This window comes from Aulonocara sp. 'chitande type north' Nkhata Bay, linkage group LG15 (assembly GCF_057382095.1).
Source record: "Aulonocara sp. 'chitande type north' Nkhata Bay isolate Kocher_YH1m ecotype deep benthic linkage group LG15, A_spYH_male_GT1.1, whole genome shotgun sequence".
In the NCBI taxonomy this organism is placed as follows: Eukaryota; Metazoa; Chordata; class Actinopteri; order Cichliformes; family Cichlidae; genus Aulonocara; species Aulonocara sp. 'chitande type north' Nkhata Bay.
In genome coordinates this window covers 19823345-19838582 of record NC_141358.1, presented here as the reverse complement: position 1 = coordinate 19838582, position 15238 = coordinate 19823345, and the positions used below count along the sequence as shown (strand labels likewise).

Genomic DNA, 15238 nt, shown 5'->3' with positions numbered 1-15238 from the left:
GAAGAACAAGGAAAACAAGACTGCCAAGGGCAACCACAAGGCAGAGCCAGATACTTAATGTCAAAACAACATTACGACAACGTGCTAATGCAAGATGAAAACGTCTGCGGTCTGAGGATGAGTGTGAATGTCCCTTTTTTGCTTCTCTGCGGTGTATCAACAGAAAGAGGCTTTTCGTGTCAGTGAAATGACAGATTGCCAATAGTAATAAGACGCTGTGCTGTAGGAGGAGGACACGGAACTGTTTGATTAGTCAAGTTTCTGAGCTGAAGCCTTACAGCCTGACTGACAAGCCTTTACCGGTAATTCTGAGAAAACTTTAGAATGATGAGCACGCGTGCTTGGGTCTATTTTCTCTGAAAAAGGAAATGTACAGAAGAAAATTATTTAATTAAATTAAAAATCTGGGTGTTTTAGACAATAAATATTAAAACAAACACATTTTCTTTTTCTTTTTTTTTTAAAGATATTAAACCTTTTTTATTGGGAAGCATCCAATATTTTCTCTTAGGACTCTGACAGCAGCCCAGGATCCAAAGAGGACTTCTTCTTCATGATTTCTTTTTGTTTAAGTTACCATTATTAAAACATACAGCATAATATGTTATGTATAAACAACTAGAAAAAACAAAGGAAAAAAATCCCAATTTCTTTTAAGATGTTTGTTTCCCATATTATTTGTGAGACATCTCATATGATTTTGCCACTTTCTCGTTTTTTTCATACAACAGAAAATGTGCCCTCATGCGAAACATGAAATACAGGGAGTGCAGAATTAATAGGTAAATGAGTATTTTGTCCACATCATCCTCTTCATGCATGTTGTCCTACTCCAAGCTGTATAGGCTCGAAAGCCTACTACCAATTAAGCATATTAGGTGATGTGCATCTCTGTAATGAGAAGGGGTGTGGTCTAATGACACCAACACCCTATATCAGGTGTGCATAATTATTAGGCAACTTCCTTTCCTTTGGCAAAATGGGTCAAAAGAAGGACTTGACAGGCTCAGAAAAGTCAAAAATAGTGAGATATCTTGCAGAGGGATGCAGCAGTCTCAAAATTGCAAAGCTTCTGAAGCGTGATCATCGAACAATCAAGCGTTTCATTCAAAATAGTCAACAGGGTCGCAAGAAGCGTGTGGAAAAACCAAGGCGCAAAATAACTGCCCATGAACTGAGAAAAGTCAAGCGTGCAGCTGCCAAGATGCCACTTGCCACCAGTTTGGCCATATTTCAGAGCTGCAACATCACTGGAGTGCCCAAAAGCACAAGGTGTGCAATACTCAGAGACATGGCCAAGGTAAGAAAGGCTGAAAGACGACCACCACTGAACAAGACACACAAGCTGAAACGTCAAGACTGGGCCAAGAAATATCTCAAGACTGGTTTTTCTAAGGTTTTATGGACTGATGAAATGAGAGTGAGTCTTGATGGGCCAGATGGATGGGCCCGTGGCTGGATTGGTAAAGGGCAGAGAGCTCCAGTCCGACTCAGACGCCAGCAAGGTGGAGGTGGAGTACTGGTTTGGGCTGGTATCATCAAAGATGAGCTTGTGGGGCCTTTTCGGGTTGAGGATGGAGTCAAGCTCAACTCCCAGTCCTACTGCCAGTTTCTGGAAGACACCTTCTTCAAGCAGTGGTACAGGAAGAAGTCTGCATCCTTCAAGAAAAACATGATTTTCATGCAGGACAATGCTCCATCACACGCGTCCAAGTACTCCACAGCGTGGCTGGCAAGAAAGGGTATAAAAGAAGAAAAACTAATGACATGGCCTCCTTGTTCACCTGATCTGAACCCCATTGAGAACCTGTGGTCCATCATCAAATGTGAGATTTACAAGGAGGGACAACAGTACACCTCTCTGAACAGTGTCTGGGAGGCTGTGGTTGCTGCTGCACGCAATGTTGATGGTGAACAGATCAAAACACTGACAGAATCCATGGATGGCAGGCTTTTGAGTGTCCTTGCAAAGAAAGGTGGCTATATTGGTCGCTGATTTGTTTTTGTTTTGTTTTTGAATGTCAGAAATGTATATTTGTGAATGTGGAGATGTTATATTGGTGTCACTGGTAAAAATAAATAATTGAAATGGGTATATATTTGTTTTTTGTTAAGTTGCCTAATAATTATGCACAGTAATAGTCACCTGCACACACAGATATCCCCCTAAAATAGCTCAAACTAAAAACAAACTAAAAACTACTTCCAAAAACATTCAGCTTTGATATTAATGAGTTTTTTGGGTTCATTGAGAACATGGTTGTTGTTCAATAATAAAATTATTCCTCAAAAATACAACTTGCCTAAGAATTCTGCACTCCCTGTAGTCATAAGATACCAACTATTTGTCCATGAACAGGGATATGAATTGTTTTTATTTTGGTGACAGATTTTTAGATAATTTTAGGTAACTCATCATCCTAACCCTATATATATGTATATATACATACACATACATATATATACATACATATATATGTGTGTATATATATGTATGTATATATATATGTGTACATATATATATACAAACACACACACACACACACACACACACACACACACACACACACACACACACACACATATATATATATATATATATATATATATATATATATATATATATGTGTGTATATAATTTTAACATTTCTTATCTATTTCTCTTTCAGGTGGAGAGTAGAGAGTAAAAAATTTCAATAGAAAATACCGACGTGGTAGGTCAAGACTAAACCTGACAAAATGATTGCACACACATCACTGTTTGAAATCTTTTTTTCTGAGGTGAGAATATGATCTAAAGTTTGGATACAAAAAATAATGCCACCACGCAACAGTCATACAGGCTAGGGAAAAATGTCAATTCCCCAACCAGTTGGCAAGTGATTGCTAGACTAAGCTGTGCAGCACTCTATTTGTAAACCCTTTTACCTCTTAATAGCATTAAACCTCAAGCCGTCTGGTGAATGGAGGTGTGAGTCATGACATATTTTATACAAGTCTGTATAAAACTACATGGACAAATCAACAATATTTAAAGACATTATCCATACACACGCAATTGACTGATTTACCTGCAAGGCCTCCAGGAAGCGGAAAGATCCAAGACGCCGGCCCCGTGGCACCAGGCAGAAGGTAGAGTTATGAAGTAGCTCCTGGTAGTCAAACCTATGCAAAGACACATTTTTAGAAAATAATTAGAAAGTGGGCACAAAAACTGACTAAAAATGTGTAAAAATGGTTTTGTTATGTGAAACGATATTTTAAATATATTCTCAGAATCAATTATCAGATGAGGAAAAGAGAGATAAATAAAGATAATCAAATGTCTAAAAGTTGTGCATTGTTCAAGACATTTCAGTGCATTTTTCTGATCTATAGAGTGGAAACAAACAAAGGCCAAAGTGAAAAATGATTGTCAGGCTGAATCTATGCTCGCACTTTGTCACTTCCTCCTTAGTGTCCAAACCTCAATTTCACAGAACAATCAAAAGCAGCTTACTTTTAAATGACTACCGCAGCCTTTTTTCAAGGACTTTCCTAAAATGTGTCTATGTAGAAGTCAGGGTGGTACCTCCTTCAGATCAAACGATATGGAGGATGGTGGATAAATAATAAAATGTGCTGGAAATAGCACTCCGCAGCTGTTATAAAATCAAACATAGTGGCCCTGAACACATTTCATCTGATCAAGATATGAGAACAGAGAATCGTCCATGCTGGGTTGCTTTCAGTGAAGGCTTCAGTCAGCTGTGTTGGAGAGAACTATTGATCTGAAAGCATAGTTTATCTTGTCCGTCAAGTGAGATCAATGAAAACGTTTGAAGGCCAGTGCTAATATTTTTCTAATGAAATTCTTTTAGTGCAGGTTAGCGTCCCCTTAGGGTAGAGTGAGTTAGATTTCACTCAAAGGTTAGCTGATTTCAGCTTGAAGCTAGTGTGACTGCAGAAAATTGTAAAAAATAAGAAAAAAAATCAAATCATAACCATCAATCGCTTGTCCTTGTACATTGCTCCTACATAGAAACCTGAAAATTCAGCAGTAATAATGGACTTGGCTGAGAACCTGAAGTCATAGAAGAACATGTATTATGAATGTACTGTAGTAATGGTGGTATGAATAATCATTAAACATAACGTTGGCGGGAGACTTTTTTCTTGCCATAATTCTGTAGTCTTAAGAAAAGTGTGTTGCTGATAATACTGGTACAACAGAAATATTTAATATAAAATGATGACATAGGAAAAAGGTTCATATAGAGATAATTAGACTCAGGTTTTAGTACATTTGTAACCTCAACACGATTAACGTTTGGAGTCTAGTTTTATTTGCATTATTGTTAAATAGTTCGAACAGGACAATTTTTACCTGATCTGTGTTGTGAAACATTACTCCACCTGATTTTGATTTAGGTCTTTTCTGTAAAATAGGATTTCTTCCTCCCCACAGTCTCCACGTACCTGCTCACAGAGGATTTTTGGAGTTCTCTTTCTAATATTATTTTACTATTGTAGGGTCTTTATTTTACTAGAAAGTGCTTTGACATAGCTGTTGTTGTGAACTCTGACACTATTCTGTGGTGTAGAGTAGAGACAGTAGTAACACATGTCCCATGTATAGTGTTATTTAGTTTTTGTCCCATCTCCCACTGGAAAGTGAGATAAAAAGACTGTAGCAAACATAAAAAGGTGCATCTACTATGCAGATAATAAAAGTAATCGAACATATATGAAGTATTATATATGTTCTAATAAAATACTGAATTCAGGAACAGTAATGCAAGATCGTGCAACATTAAAAAGAAACATTTATTATACTTATGATGCTAATATTTACAAGAATTACTACATTACTTTTTGTAAATTTAAAAAAAAAGCATAAGTAATGCCTAACGTCCAAAATGTGGTTATCTAGAGATAACGCATCAGTGATCAAAAATGATTTGTCTTTAAAAAAAAGTTTTCTATAAACTCTAATAGTTGGACTTCAGACTTTACTCAACTTTTTTTTTTCCTGGCAAGTCACTTTTGTCAGTCGAAAGTCTTTGACTTTAAAGCTCTGACAGCGTATGTGTCAGTGTGTGTGTGTGTGTGTGTGTGTGCGTGTGTATGTGCATGATTTGAGGGCTGGCCTGAGGAGATTTCAGTTTGGAGTCTAATCTGTCTGGGGATCAACTGTCCACACAACCTCAACACTAGACAGGTGTGTGTGTGCATGTGCATGTCCACCTGCCTGGAATGTCTGCCTCCATAATGTGGGTGTATGATAAGTCTTCATGATGAGAAAGCGTCTGGCATATCACTTACTGTCACTGCACTTTTTGTGTGTTGCAGTGTGTGCGTATATGTGTTTGTATTTGTGTGACAGAGGAAGCAAGCATAATAAGATGTCAGACGTCCAGTTTGTCACCCAAAGACAAGGTCATGTTGACTGCCACTGAGGGAAATGAACAAAGACAAAGTCAGCTTGTCACATCTAAAGATGGGAATTTGAGAATAACAAGACATATTATTTGGCTAAAATTAAATCTCGCTCCACCACACAGCTCCTCTGATTCACGCTTTCATTGCCAAACATGACTTTTTTGTAAACTCTTTTCAATAAAGCCTGGTTTGTTTTTTATGATGTCATCATCGCCTGCCTTTCCCAGAGGCCAATTCGGTAATGAAATGTCCGGGGAACCTGGCTTGTTTTGGTGAGGTGAAGCTGTTTTGTCCTGAGATGCAAGCTGAACCCTAATTTTGGACATTGGAGGATTTTTGAGGTCTTTTGGCATAAAAGCCCCAGAGTTGGAGATACAGCCTATCCCAGCTGTCTTAGGGCAAGAGGCACGTCTTTGGACTGTGGGAGGAAGCCGGAGAGAACCCACACAAACATGTGGAAACTCACTGATGGAATTAAACTCTGGACCCTCGTGCTGTGAGCCAACAGTGACAACCACCTTGCCACCGATGCTGTAAAATGACTAGCTAAATGTTTTGCGATTTGAATTCATAACCTTGTTTAAAATGGTTCGTCTTCTAGTAAAGTTTTGGAGGCAGTCGTGCATTTTAACCAAACAGAAAACTGAGAAAATGTGCTCTGGATGCACAGAAAGTGCAGATTATGAAGTGTCTTTATTAGATATTAGACTGTCGTCGCTCTCACTGACTGGCTGATCCTCTCAAAACACAATTTCTCAACTGATTAAACTGTCATCACACCTCCTGAGCCACCTGCCGCAGTGTTTGCATTAAGGGGCTGCAGGGTGTCTCACCTTACACCTGTGTGTGCACATAGAGCTCTACCTTTTCCTTACTGCTAGTTTCCGTAAGTGAATGACAGCGTGTGTAAGCTCCATGCTCCTCTTATGTACATTTATAATGTAAACAATTATTTTTTTCTTGTGCAGGTAACACTGTTCATTTTCAAAGATCTGCACTGAGTGCATGAGAAGGACCGTTTATGCGACTACAATACATGTCACAATATTTTTCAAATACCTATGTGAAGCAGTGCAAGAGGTGCAGCTGTAACTGTAAGATACTATGTTGCACATGCAAATGAGGATGATTTGTTATGATATCTAAAATATAGCAGTCATTATTAAAAGCAATCAAGAATATCTCCTTCACGTCTTTTATGTTATCTTTATTCAACCAGTTTCTGGTGTATAATCAGCCTTCCCTCCACTTTTCTTGTAATTTTCAAATACTAAATAGGTTTTGTGTGATTTTCTTTCTCCTTGTGGGCAGGAAAGTCACATAAAGACAGACAAGACAAAGTCAGAGTTGGATGATACCCAGTAAAAGAGAATTAAGAATCAATACGTGCCACATAGAATCACTCAGAACATTTTGGCTGAAAAACAAAAGAAAGAGTGTTGTTCACTATAAAGTAAAAGGGTTTTCTCAGTAGAAGACACTAAATAGTTTCAGGAGTGATGGATCAATACGGTTTACAGAGTGAAAAATGTGCCCTTTTATATCTGAAGACAAGCCAGAATCCAAAAAACAAAATATTTCACAGAAAATACAATACAGCTGGAGAGCTCTCCTCACAGAAAGACAGACAAAAATATTGTTGGTAATTGACAGCTCTGTCTGTTGTTTACTGTCTGATTCAGAAAATATTTCAAAAGGTTCCCAACACGGCTTGAGGATAAAAGGGTAGACACAGATACAGACTGATGGATCAACAACAAAAGTAATGGGTTTATCTAATTCTCCAGAAATTAGAACTGAATCCATGACAGCAGACAATAATTTAACCTGAAATTGACAAGAATCAGTGTAATGATGTGAATCTTCAATGAGATGATTATCAGTTGACTTGTCTGGTTTGATATTATCATATTCCGCAAACACGCTATGCATTGCATGTTACTGCCATTGGTTTCACTGTCAATAGAGAAAAGTGTCAACAAATGTACTGACCTGCATGTTTTTAAACTGGAAAAAAGAAAAGCTTTACACGTGTTGCAGAAAAGCCTGTATTTAACTAGACAGTCCAAGCTCACAACATTTATTATGACAAATGTGATGTGATATGTAAACTGCAAATGCCTTTACCAGTAATTACTACTACTACTCTCTCTCATACAGACATCCCTCTAGGTGTAATTGTTCAGTATGTGTGGCTTATCATTTGCTGTGTGGACTCATAAATTATGAAGCAGAGAGACACAACCAAGAACATCGTGGAGGAGAAAATGAACAGCCTTTGTTCACAGAAGAGCAAACAAGGCTAAAATGTTGCTCACTTGTGTAATTTAGGAGAGAATGAATTGAATAACTTGAACCACACAGTGGAAAATGTCTTCCTTAGAACAACTACTCAGGTGCCAGGGTCTTTAAATGCAGTATATATATATATATATTAGGGGTGCAACGATACACAAAATTCACGGTTCGGTTCGATACTTTGGTGTCACGGTTCGATATTTTTTCGATACAAAAAAATGTTCATGCCTTCTTAATTTGTCATTTATTAAAATTATAAATATATATTTTAACTCAAAAGTACAGTTTTTAAATTTAACCCTAACCCTTGTACGTGTTTTTTATTTTGACAGCGAATGCGCACCTGCGGACCACTTATGTGCAGCCCTGGTTATTTAGCTCGTCATATTGCAGCCACAGAAATTCTTTTGTCCATGAAACCATAAAGCTGCACTTTCTTTTTGCCTTATAGTCTGATTTGTCATAACTTCTCCGTTTTGTGGTAAGCTTTTCTTTGGCTGTCACTTCTTCACCCTGACCTGTCTTATTTGGCTCAGCAGAACTGAAATGCTTTTACACACTCACTCACATAAGCTCAGCGATTCTCTGCGCGATCAACCTCTCACATGTTTAAGCTTGCTGCGGGAGATTTCACTTGTCATGTTTGCATAGTAAGCTAACGATTAATAAGACGATGTCAGAGGAATTGGTGCACATATTATCATCACTCACAGATCAGTGCTGTCGCTCTCTATACACAGTTCGCACGATTGCAAAGTGAAAGCAAAAAAACAAGCGCAAATTCAAACGCGATTTCAATATGTCACATATTGACAGTGGCTCACCGATGCCAATGACATAATTACCCAGCTACATTTCCGAAAGAATGCAAAAGCATTGACATATATTTTTCTTCCTACAATAGCCCGACTGGAAAAATCGCTAGCTCCAGGACGTCGGGCTAGCGATATTGCAAGCCCTGTATCTGATTGAGGAATCACTCATCTTTGGAAAAGAGAGTTTATTACAGAGAAATGTCTCTTTCCAAAATAAAAGCTATACTATCCGCTTCTTCTGGGCTATATTCTCAGCAGCATAAGGAGAATCATGTGCTAACAGCTGTCTAAATGACTCGGCTAAAGTTAGTAGCATGCTTGTTGTTTTTGTCTTTGCACTAGGATGATGTCGGCGTAAATGTGCAGTCATATTCGTTGTGTTCCCACTAGTGCTTTCAGGTTAATCTCGTTGAAATGACCTTAACGCCACAACAAGGCAAATCTCCGTTAACGAGCTACCGCCGATCGCCCTGTGCATGGGGCTAGACGGCCAACACGTTAACGAGCTAACTGTGCTAACACACTAGTTCCCACCCATGTAATTGAGCATTGTGTGGCACATCCAACATACTGTTTTACTTTAGTCCATGACTCGCTTACCTTCAGGGTCATACGCCACATGAAAACCAAAATAATTCCAAACACCACATCTGAATGAGGGTGGGGGAGGTGCCCTGCGCTCTTCCTTCTGTTGATGCTGTCTGTGTTGAGCGCTCAGTGGATCTGCACTCGACAGTGCAGCCTAGGCGGAGTAGTCGAACGCAGATTCACTGAGAATATCGTTGCACCCCTAATATATATTAGGGGTGCAACGATATTCGTATCGATATTGAACCGTTCGATACAGTGCTTTCGGTTCGGTACGCATATGTATCGAACAATACAACATTTGTAATTTATTTTATCAACTTTCCTTCTGACGATGCTGTCTGTGTTGAGCGCTCAGTGAATCTGCGTTCGACTACTCCGCCTAGGCTGCACTGTCGAGCGCAGATCCACTGAGCGCTCCACACAGACAGCATAGTCAGAAGGAAGAGTGCAGGGCAAGCTAGCCAGACAGAAGTTAAGCTCTCCTTGCAACATGGCAAATTGAACCTCCCCCACCCTCATTCAGATCTGGCGTTTGGAATTATTTTGGTTTTCATGTGACGTATGACCCTGAAGGTAAGCGCGTCATGGACTAAAGTAAAACAGTATATTGGATGTGCCACGCAATGCTCAATTACATGGATGGGAGCTAGTGTGTTAGCGCAGTTAGCTCGTTAACGTGTTGGCCGTCTAGCCCCATGCACGGGGCTATCAGGGGTACACACTGATGACACACTGATGTTGGTAGCATTATGTAAATGCTTCATGTTAAAACTAATGCCACCAATTGATTTTTAACTTTAAACACAAGTATGTTGTTTTGAATTTAATTAACAACATAATATTTCAATACAACAAAATGCAGTAAATTAAATCCAATGTAAAAAGTTCATTTAAAATGAAGAGCACTTTAATTTAAAGAGGATTGTCCTAATAGGCTCTCCGTACTTCTGAGTTTGCACATGTGCAGTGTGGAAGTTTGATCATCCGCCATTTTCAACTGAGACTTGCATATGCTTAGCATCCTGGATAGAATCCATCGCCATCTGAGGATTATTTGGTAAGTTCAACAATTTAAGGATGACAAATTTGATTAATGTATACTAACTGATACACATCTGACACTTTCGGGAATACTTTTGCATTTTTTTTAAACAAATGATGCCTGGCAAATTTTTTAACACTCTAGCTTGTATACCTCTCTCACATGTTAGAAGTATGAAAACATTTAACAAATATTGTTGAACCTGCTTCGGTGTAATTTTCCAAAATCTTTTGCGATTCTTGTTAAGATGAGACTTGCCTACTAAGACCGACAGTTTTAAAATTACTCCCAACATCTACCGCACCTGCTCCCTGACATCAGTAATGACCACTGGGAGCGCCAGCGATCCTGTAGTTTGAAGAATGAAATGAATGTGTAGTGTATTTTAGAAATGTGCATCAATTAAGTTGCTACATTGTTTGAAAGAATTCGACTCCATGTTGATTTCTGGTTTAGTGTCAGAAATCTTCACTGAAGAAGCTTCACTTTTCTTTCCAAGCTCCTTAGACTACGATGACCTGGGGATGACTGTGAACCTTCACAGACTTATTGTTATCCACAAAATGTCATGATAGGATTTTAAGTCCATATTGCCCAGTTCTAATCTTCTATTTAATTTTAATATTTTTAGGGGCACAATTATTAAATATATTGTTGAACAATCTAGAATTGATTAAAGCAAAAATGAAAGCTTTCACGTAATGTCAAAATTGAAAAGCTTCGATTTTTGGGTTCATATATTTGTTAATCTGACACAGAGGAGTCAGTGCCTTACCAATCATGAACCTCACTGCACATCACTGATGTGAGTTATGAAACATTGCTTAATCACATATCTGCTATGTGTTAATATTTTTGACTTTGTTTTGTAAAGAGGTTGAAAGGAACCAAAATAGGAAACTTCTCTCATATTGAGTTCTTATCTCCACCAGAATCCCAGCGTTGATGTTTGACAGGAATGCATTCTGAAAGCTGTCTGTGTCTACTTAAATGAAAAGCCAGATGACCTGTTCAAGGAATTCTTGGTAAGTTAAAAAAGGAAAACGATCAGTTATTTTCCTTTTTTAAATTTGGGATTGGAAATGGAAGGTGGACTTACTTGTCCATATGTATATGTACGCAATTAACTTATCTTTTTTTAATTTTTATTTAAAGGATGTGGATCTTGGTGCAAGCAGAGAAACAGAGCAGCTGACTTTGGGAGTCTATGTTGTCAGACATGAGAGCAAACTCTGCAGATACACCTGAGGACATTGGTGTCATCATAGAAGGATGCACTGTGCTGCAAGCTCTTAGTGATGTGGCAAAGGGTTGTGCCCTCCTGCTTGGACTAATCTATAGTCTAAATCTGAGCTACCCAAAGCACCTGAAATACACATTTGAATTTCTTCAGAAGGTGCTGATGGAGTTGGATGGGAACAACCTATCCATGAAGGTGCAGGTTCTGAAAAACAAACTGCTTGAGTGAAACAGCCTGCAGTGAACTATAGAGGACACTGAACTTTAAGGTTCTCGAACCCTTCTCCTTGCACTTCATAAACTGTTCAGTTTGAATTGCCACAAGAACTTCTGCAAGGCCTTTCACTTTTCTGCGTTCTTTGTTCTTGAACCTTTACCAACATCCAACTACACTGAAAAAGACTGCTCCTAACTTTGGACTTCAGTTTAAGTTTTGAAGCAAAGGTTATTTTTCTAAATATGGACAAAAATGACACAAAAGTAATTTCTACCTGCTGTTTGCAGGGCTGTATTGTGGGCTTTTCATTGTAGCCCAATCAAGTTTAAATTAAGTCATGTTAATGTTAAAAATGTTGGAATCACAACACTTTCCAGTTTTAATCATTTCAGTTTAACATGACATTCTGTATCTTGTCTTCCTGCACCTAAAATGCACTTGAATATATGTAAAGATTGTTTGGGGGAAAAGATCTAGAAGCATTTGAATTGCTCAAAGTGTGCTTCAACAAGTTTTACACAAAGTGTTATTAAAGTTAGGTTAACTGAATAAACTTGTGTTCGATTTATTTAATTTACAAACTTAAATAGACTAAGTTGCAATTCTGTTAAAGTGATTTAATCCTATAGTTTCAGTAGAGCGTGTTTTGGGTGAGTAGATTTATCAGATTTACTTAAAATTTGTTGTTCAAATTAAATATATCATACATTTTATATTTCACTAACCCAGTTGTGTGGAACCGGTTGACATAACTGGGTGGAGTAAATACAACATGTTATTTCTCAAAGTAAGTACAGCTTGTTTTGGTTGAGTAGGTTTTATTTAGTCTTCTCAATTTAAATCAACAAGGTTAGTTATATCAACATTATGATATTCAGCTAATACAACATGATTCTTTTGATTTGCATTTAATTATCCAAATCTTATCAGATGTACTTAAAATTTCTTGTTCAAATTAAATGTATCATACATTTTATATTTCACTAACCCAGTTGTGTGGAACCGGTTGACATAACTGGGTGGAGTAAATACAAAATTTTATTTCTTAGAGTGTAGCTCGTTAACGGAGATTTGCCGTGTTGTGGCGTTAAGGTCATTTTAACGAGGTTAACCTGAAAGCACTAGTGGGAACACAACGAATATGACTGCACATTTACGCCGACATCATCCTAGTGCAAAGACAAGTGGGAGCAGACAAAAGGAAGCATGCTACTAACTTTACCCGAGTCATTTAGACAGCCGTTAGCACAGGATTCTCCTTATGGGGACCTGATATGTTTAATATGCTGTGAGAATATAGCCCAGAAGAAGCGGATAGTATAGCTTTTATTTTGGAAAGAGCCATTTCTCTGTAATAAACTCTCTTTTCCAAAGATGAGTGATTCCTCAATCAGATACAGGGCTCGCAAAATCGCTAGCCCGACGTCCTGGGGCTAGGACGCTAGCGATTTTTCCAGTCGGGCTACCAAAACCTCTCTCTGCCCTGCCCGTCCGGCTATTGTAGGAAGGAAAAATATATGTCAATGCTTTTGCACGATGGCACGGTGGTTAGCACTGTTCCCGCACAGCAAGAAGGTCCTGAGTTCAATTCCACCATCAGGCCGGGGTCTTTCTGTGTGGAGTTTGCATGTTCTCCCCGTGTTTGCGTGGGTTCCCTCCGGGTACTCCGGCTTCCTCCCACCATCCAAAGACATGCAGCTTGTGGGGATAGGTTAATTGGACAATCCAAATTGCCACTAGGTGTGAATGTGCGAGTGAATGTGAGTGTGAATGGTTGTCTGTCCCTATGTGTTAGCCCTGCGACAGACTGGCGACCTGTCCAGGGTGTACCCCGCCTTTCGCCCTATGACAGCTGGGATAGGCTCCAGCGCCCCCCGCGACCCTGAAAAGGATAAGCGGAAGCGAATGGATGGATGGATGGATGCTTTTGCATTCTTTCGGAAATGTAGCTGGGTAATTATGTCATTGGCATCGGTGAGCCACTGTCAATATGTGACATATTGAAATCGCGTTTGAATTTGCGCTTGTTTTTTTGCTTTCACTTTGCAATCGCGAGAACTGTGTATAGAGAGCGACAGCACTGATTGGTGAGTGATGATAATATGTGCACCAATTCCTCTGACATCGTCTTATCAATCGTTAGCTTACTATGCAAATATGTGAAGTGTGAAAGTGAAATCTCCCGCAGCAAGCTTAAACATGTGAGAGGTTGATCGCGCAGAGAATCGCTGAGCTTATGTGAGTGCGTGTGTAAAAGCAGCAGGATATATATTTGACTACGATGACCTGGATGACTGAGAACCTTCACAGACAGATATATATTTTAGTTCTGCTGAGCCAAATAAGACAGGTCAGGGTGAAGAAGTGACAGCCAAAGAAAAGCTTACCACAAAACGGAAATGTTATGACAAATCAGACTATAAGGCAAAAAGAAAGTGCAGCTTTATGGTTTCATGGACCATAAAGCTGCACTTTATGCACTTTATATATATCCTGCTGCTTTTTTAATTTCTGTGGCTGCAATATGACGAGCTAAATAACCAGGGGTGCACATAAGTGGTCCACAGGTGCGCATTCGCTGTCAAAATAAAAAACACGCACAAGGGTTAGGGTTAAATTTAAAAACTGTAATTTTGAGTTAAAATATAAAATATATTTATAATTTTAATAAATGACAAATTAAAAAGGCATGAACATTTTATTTTGTATCGAAAAAATATTGAACCGTGACACCAAAGTATCAAACCGAACCGTGAATTTTGTGTATCGTTGCACCCCTAATATATATATATATATATATATATATATATATATATACACACATATACAGTGTGTGTGTGTGTGTGTGTTTATATATATATATATATATATACAGTATAAGCTCCTTACCATGCATGGAGGGTTTCACCCCAAGTCCAGCACCCTGAGGCTGTACGCTAAGCGGAAGGAAGGGGGCCGGGGACTGGTGAGTGTCAGCACCACAGTCCAGGATGAGACAAGGAACATCCAAGAATACATTGTGAAGATGGCCCCAACTGACCGAGTGCTCAGTGAATACCTCAGGCAGCAGAAACCCAAGAAAGAGGAGGGAGACGAGGAACCATCATGGAAGGACAGGCCCCTGCACGGTATGTACCACCGGCAGATAGAGGAGGTGGCTGATATCCAGAAATCCTACCAGTGGCTGGACAAAGCTGGACTGAAAGACAGCACAGAGGCACTAATCATGGCAGCACAAGAACAAGCTCTGAGCACAGGATCCATAGAGACTGGGGTCTATCACACCAGGCAAGACCCCAGGTGCAGGCTGTGTAAAGATGCCCCAGAGACAATCCAGCACATAACAGCAGGGTGCAAGATGCTAGCAGGCAAGGCATACATGGAACGCCATAACCAAGTGGCCAGCATAGTGTACAGGAACATCTGTGCCGAGTATAACCTGGAAGTCCCGAGGTCAAAATGGGAGATGCCCCCAAGGGTGGTGGAGAATGACCGAGCTAAGATCCTGTGGGACTTCCAGATACAGACGGACAAAATGGTGGTGGCTAACCAACCGGACATAGTGGTGGTAGACAAACAGAAGAAGGCGGCTGTAGTGATCGATGTAGCGGTTCC

At 39.2% G+C, this 15238-nt stretch overlaps 1 protein-coding gene and 1 long non-coding RNA gene across 3 annotated transcripts in view; one reads left to right on the top strand and one right to left on the bottom strand.

The window, feature by feature from the left end:
- Positions 1 to 15238, bottom strand: part of LOC147312948 (exostosin-1) — a 435823-nt gene that overhangs the window by 58543 nt on the left and 362042 nt on the right. For both annotated transcript variants that reach the window (XM_086264858.1, XM_086264857.1), the window contains one exon: positions 3072 to 3165. In XM_086264858.1, coding sequence (XP_086120984.1) covers positions 3072 to 3165 — 94 coding nt within the window. The remainder of the gene's footprint in view (positions 1 to 3071; positions 3166 to 15238) is intronic.
- LOC147312956 (uncharacterized) lies at positions 9883 to 12100 on the top strand. Its single transcript, XR_015125113.1, has 3 exons — positions 9883 to 10182; positions 11100 to 11192; positions 11323 to 12100. It is a non-coding gene; the product is annotated as an uncharacterized LOC147312956 (long non-coding RNA).